Source organism: Phyllobates terribilis, unplaced genomic scaffold, assembly GCF_046119375.1.
Source record: "Phyllobates terribilis strain yellow unplaced genomic scaffold, ASM4611937v1 Scaffold_3894__1_contigs__length_68471, whole genome shotgun sequence".
Classification (NCBI taxonomy): Eukaryota; Metazoa; Chordata; class Amphibia; order Anura; family Dendrobatidae; genus Phyllobates; species Phyllobates terribilis.
Window position 1 is genome coordinate 15873 of NW_027366646.1, and position 6681 is coordinate 22553.

A 6681-nucleotide genomic window follows, 5' to 3' on the forward strand; every position below is an offset into this window, starting at 1 on the left:
CCCCACACGGATCATGTGACCACTGGCACGCACGTTGCATAGCAACCGAGTGCTTGCTGGTCACCGTCCGTGGAAGGAAGTTGCCTGATAGGAAGCAGTCATCAGGCATGCGCGCCACATGGCTCTGCAGTTCCTTTCACACAGCTGTGGGGGATTAACTCATTCTCATCGCTCCTATATAAATGAACACATGCACACCCCATATGCAGCGCTCCTTGAAAAAGGTGTTGAAACGATCGTCGGAGCGGTGGGTGTTTACCATGCTTTCATTCATACAAACATTGGCTTAAGGTAATCTGGGCTCTTATTTATTATGCATGTGTATATCTTTTGATGTGGATTGATCTGTTCACCTGTTAAATATATATCTCTCTATGCATATTAGGGCCCAATTCAGTATCATTTACCTCCCAAATATATTGCCAAGTAGTAGCATGTATATACATCTCTTGTAATGATTCATGGTTTAACACCCTACATCTGTGGTATGGGTTATCCACTGTTTTTTTATATCTTTAATTTTAAAGAATACCAATAAATATAATATATTTTAAACCTTAGTTACTCTTTGTGGTGGTTTGGATTTATATATCCCACACTAGTTGTTACTATATTGATTGAGTTTGGTGGTGGAGGTTAATTTCCTCCGTTCGGATACTATCCGGTACCTGTTTAGATTGTTAATATTGATGTTCTGTTTTGCAACAGATATAGTTCCGGAACATGTACCTAAAAGCCAGGATGTTGTCCTGGCAAGATAAAGCATCTGAATTGTTTAAACCCGGTACCGCAGGTATTTTTAATAGTACACATGTTGATCACAAAGAACTTTTTAAAAAATATAAAAATCTGCTCCAGAAAAAAACAAGAATTTGGTGGACCAAAGCCTCCTTGGACAATTATCATAAACAAAAAATTGTTCCAAGGGGGCTACGCATTCAACTGTTTCCCACATTTGGTTTGGAGGATGCAGAGCTAAACAAAAAATGGGAGGCAGCCGCTTCGTCCTGTTCACTGACTTTCATTGAAATTATTAATGAGAGAAATCTTAATGTCCTGGGAGAGATTGATCATGAGCTGGACCAAGTACATAAACAAATGCTGAAAGATATTCCAGCTGAAATGCTGGAAGAATTCCTTGCTGATATGGACAAGAAGATGGAAAAATGGGAGGAAAATATCAGCAAATCTAAATCTAAAAAATACCAGCGGGATATTAGTGATTACGAAAATAAAAGAGTTTTTCGCTGGCAATATAGGAAAGCTGATGATAAGAATATTTTGCTGAGAAATTCCTCCACGTCATCCATCTCATCCGTAGCCAGTAGCACCGTCTCAGGGCTTGAGCATGAAACACAGAATGGCCGACCCTCTCGTACAAGATTTGGTGGTAAAAATACGTTTCGAGATTATGATGGACCAAACCACAATCAAAAGCGTTGCAATCAACCAAAGGTAATCAATTTATCCACTCATATACTCACACCTCAGCAGGAACACGTGTTAGAAATGGGTCTTACGTTCTCTCCTCCTCAGTCTCTTGATATTTTCACTGCGGTAAAAGATGTGCATTTGTTTGCACGAAAACTCATTTTAAAAAGATTTTATGAAAAATCTAATCTGGGATTTATATTTGATACTGAAGAGGAGAGAGCGGCTGTGGCAATTCTTGAGTCACTGGCTGATCAGGAAGCTGAACCAACGAACAATTTCCCTGTTTCTCTCATGAACAAGTCCAGTAAATTTCCCAACCTCAATACATGTTCAGCGGTGGACACTTTTGTCAAATTGGTAACCCATGATATCGAAAAATTGAAATTTGGGGGTCCTCGATATCATGACAGCAGGCAATTGAGGGAGGTTATCCAAGAAATTGGAAAATGGGATGATTGTGTGTTGAAAGCCGCGGACAAAAGTGGAAATCTGGTCATTTGGCCCAACCTTCTTTATGAGAAACAGGCCTACAAATTGCTATCTGATCACCATTGCTACAAGAAACTCTCCCATAACCCATCTGACAGGTTTCAATTAGAATTGATTAAAATTTTGGAGCAAGCATATGAAAATGGCATTGTTACAAAAAAATTCTTTGATTATATACAAAAATTAAAACCTCGGATGCCTACTTTATATCTCATCCCTAAGATACATAAGGACATTCATGACCCGCCTGGCAGACCAATTGTCTCGGGCAATGGGAGTCTTTGCGAAATGGTTTGTCGGGTAATTGATTTTTATCTTAAACCTATTGTAGCCACGCTTCCTTCGTATATACAGGACACAACTGCAGCTTTGAGACGATTAGACCAACTTCATTTAGAAGATCAAATGTTACTTGTAACAGCTGATGTAGAGGCACTATATACCTCCATCATGCATACACACGGTCTCAAGACTGCATCTTGGTTCCTGTATAATAGCAATCTGGACACTGAATTAAGTGACCTGATCATGGTACTACTTGAGTTCATCCTTACACATAACATCTTTATGTTTAGGGATGAAATCTTCCTACAGGCACAAGGGACAGAAATGGGGGCGGCTTGTGCCCCCTCATATGCTAATTTGTTCCTTAGAGCCTGGGAGCGTGAGATTTTTCAGAGCTCTCCCATACCTGGCTGTGAAAACATCCTCAGCTGGATTAGGTATATCGATGATGTACTGTTCGTATGGGATGGCAGCTCTGATGACCTACAAAAATTGATGTGTCAACTTAACAATAATGATCTTAATATTAAATTGACATATGCCTACAGGCATAGGGTCAGTTTTTTGGATATTGACATCACAGTGTCCCCTGAAGGCGTGGTACAAACAAACATATTTTGCAAACCTACTGCCACCAACTCAATTCTTAGGGCGGATTCTTCACATTTGCCCTCCACCATTCGTGGTATCCCTGTGGGACAATTTTTGAGGGCAAGAAGAATCTGCTCATCAGACGAGACTTTTGAGCAACAAGCCTCTGATCTCTACACAAGATTCAGAGAACGTGGGTACGGCCATAGGCAAATCCGTCGGGGATATCGACGGGCGAAAGACAGCAACCGTAACCAGCTTCTTTATTCTACCAAACCTTTGAAAATTCGCTCGGACCAAGTCAGATTGATTACTCCTTATAATGATCAATGGAAAAACTTTTCCAACATTATCCAGAAACATTGGCACGTTCTGCAAACGGACCCAGTATTGAACAAAATTATATCTGACAGGCCATGTATCATTGCCAAAAGGTCAAGAAACTTGAGGGATTTGTTGGTACGTAGTGAGTACAAGCCAGCAAGAAAAAATGTATCACTCTTTAGTGAACAAATCCAAGGATTCTGTCCTTGTGGGCAATGTAAAGCCTGTCTCAATACTGAAAGGTCCAAGGAATTTTTTAATTCCTCTAAGACTCGAAAATTCACCATCAGACAGTTTTTAACGTGCTCGACAAAAGGAGTAATCTATGTGGCTGAATATCCATGCCACAAGATTTATGTGGGTATGACTACTCGCGAATTTAGAATCCGGGTAAGGGAACACATACGTGACATTGAAAAAGCAAAGGACGCTGAGAGCAATGATTATTTGAAGACCCTCCCTAGACATTTTAAATGCTTCCATAATTCTGATCCATCATTCTTGCGGGTGAAAGCCATTGACAAGGTATCTTTGGGGGCTAGAGGAGTTCTGGGTTTGCCTCTTTCTTATAGATTCACAGTGTACTTTTTACTTTCTTTGATTTTAATTGGTTTTAATTATTTATTCTTCTATCCAGTGACGTTGTTATACTCACCCTGTGCTGTTTCTGCTGTGATGACATGGTCTCCATCGGTATAGTTGTCTGAAATATTTGCTGCAAGAGCCCGCACCTGAGATGAATGGAATGAAGAATAAAAGAGAGGAAAAGAGAAACGGAGAGAATCATGATACTATTTTTTGTGGATTATTATTTATCATATACAATTGTATGTTTGTTATTTTCTGCAATATCCAATTTCCCATATGTCAATATTTATTAGGGTTTTTTTGTTTTTTGTTTTTTTTCTTTCCATGTCATTATCATCAGGGTTTTTATATTGCTAATTGTTCACTTAATTAACTTATAATATATTTACAATGCATAACGCATCATTATTTATGATTTTCACATACACTATTCACTTACACAAGTAACTTAACAAGCTTATATGCATAACTGCACAATTTTTTGACTTAGCAGTAGTGTATGCTTATTAATGTTATTCACACACACTAATTTCATTTACATTCTTGTATTTGTTCTATGCACTTTCCTTTTGTAACTGTTTTACACTTCGCACTCCCAACACACACAATTTTTATTGTTAATCCATATTCACATAATGGGTCTAATAGGTTTTGGCACATTCAATGGATAATTTTAATTTTTTTTTTATACAGTACAGACCAAAAGTTTGGACACACCTTCTCATTTAAAGATTTTTCTGTATTTTCATGACTATGAAAATTGTACATTCACATTGAAGGCATCAAAACTATGAATTAACACATGTGGAATTATATACTTAACAAAAAAGTGTGAAATAACGGAAAATAAGTCTTATATTCTAGGTTCTTCAAAGTGGCCACCTTTTGCTTTGATGACTGCTTTGCACACTCTTGGCATTCTCTTGATGAGCTTCAAGACGTAGTCACCGGAAATGTTTTTCACTTCACAGGTGTGCCCTGTCAGGTTTAATAAGTGAGATCTCTTGCCTTATAAATGTGGTTGGGACCATCAGTTGTGTTGTGCAGAACTCTGGTGGATACACAGCTGATAGTCCTACTGAATAGGCTGTTAAAATTTGTATTATGACAAGAAAAAAGCAGTTAAGTAAAGAAAAACGAGTGGACATCATTACTTTAAAAAATTAAGGTCAGTCAGTCCGAAAAATTGGGAAAACTTTGAAAGTGTCCCCAAGTGCAGTTGCAAAAACCATCAATCGCTACAAAGAAACTGGCTCACATGAGGACCGCCCCAGGAAAGGAAGACCAAGAGTCACCTTGGCTTCTGAGGATAAGATTATCCGAGTCACCAGCCTCAGAAATCGCAGGTTAACAGCAGCTCAGATTAGAGACCAGGTCAATGCCACACAGAGTTCTAGCAGCAGACACATCTCTTCAACAACTGTTAAGAGGAGACTTTGTGCAGCAGGCCTTCATGGTAAAATAGCTGCTAGGAAACCACTGCTAAGGACAGGCAACACGCAGAAGAGACTTGTTTGGGCTAAAGAACACAAGAAATGGACATTAGACCAGTGGAAATCTGTGCTTTGGTCTGATGAGTCCAAATTTGAGATCTTTGGTTCCAACCACCGTGTCTTTGTGCAACGCAGAAAAGGTGAACGGATGGAAAAAAAAAAAAGACCTACAAATTAACCATGTAATATATGGTCAATAATCCCTAGAAAACTAGAAAAACTGATTAATAGCCTATAGTGGGGGAGAGAAACTTTAAATAAAAGGGGACGCGTCTCCCCTATAAGTTATATCTCAATCCACATATTAGTAGACCCCAAAATGACATGAAAGGGATTTAAATCCAAAATATATCAAATTTTATTAGAAAATATAAAAGTTACATAACAATATATCAAAGAGAAGGAAAAGAGGTGGTAGGACAACTATAGAAACAGGGTCAAACCCTGCAAGGAGACAAACATCCCTGGACCAGCATTAAAGGTAAACCAGGTGTACGTATGAGCTGCCAATCAATAAATAGTTAAAGTAAAGGCAAACATAAATAATATCAATCTGTGTCTTCACTGATAATAATCTTCATGTCAGAATACAAAGTATGAAGTACAACAATTAAGATAGCAATCTCAGTATGTGAACACATAATAACATGACAGAATGTAAGACAACAGAGCATATAGCAGAGACGCATGAATGCACAAATGAATAGATGGCGCTAAACAGGTAGCATAATGCTGATAACACCAGGGTACATGACAGTGATGCACAAATCTTACTAAGTTGGTAGCGCTAAGTAGGTAGCATTACTATTTAATCATGAGCAGCGGCTCCGTAGTATGTTATTTACCTTGTGCCATATAAGGAACGGTAAAGGCAGCGTGTCCTGGAATGCTGGGGGGATGTGCGGCAACGGATGGACTCTACATGCCTGGTTCCCACTGTGAAGCATGGAGGAGGAGGTGTGATGGTGTGGGGGTGCTTTGCTGGTGACACTGTTGGGGATTTATTCAAAATTGAAGGCATACTGAATCAGCATGGCTACCACAGCATCTTGCAGCGGCATGCTATTCCATCCGGTTTGCGTTTAGTTGGACCATCATTTATTTTTCAACAGGACAATGACCCCAAACATACCTCCAGGCTGTGTAAGGGCTATTTGACCAAGAGGAAGAGTGATGGGGTGCTACGCCAGATGACCTGGCCTCCACAGTCACCAGACCTGAACCCAATCGAGATGGTTTGGGGTGAGCTGGACCGCAGAGTGAAGACAAAAGGGCCAACAATTGCTAAGCATCTCTGGGAACTCCTTCAAGATTGTTGGAAGACCATTTCCGGTGATTACCTCTTGAAGCTCATCAAGAGAATGCCAAGAGTGTGCAAAGCAGTCATCAAAGCAAAAGGTGGCTACTTTGAAGAACCTAGAATATAAGACATATTTTCAGTTGCTTCACACTTTTTTGTTAAGTATATAATTCCACA

General features: G+C 39.3%; 1 protein-coding gene across 1 annotated transcript; it reads left to right on the top strand.

The window, feature by feature from the left end:
* Positions 1–711: 711 nt before the first annotated feature.
* Positions 712–4409, top strand: LOC141248713 (uncharacterized). The gene is made up of 2 exons (XM_073669407.1): positions 712–1455; positions 3761–4409. Exons 1-2 carry the CDS (start codon positions 724–726, stop codon positions 3761–3763), a joined length of 735 nt encoding a protein of 244 aa, XP_073525508.1. The 5' UTR covers positions 712–723; the 3' UTR covers positions 3764–4409.
* The last annotated feature ends 2272 nt before the right edge of the window (positions 4410–6681 follow it).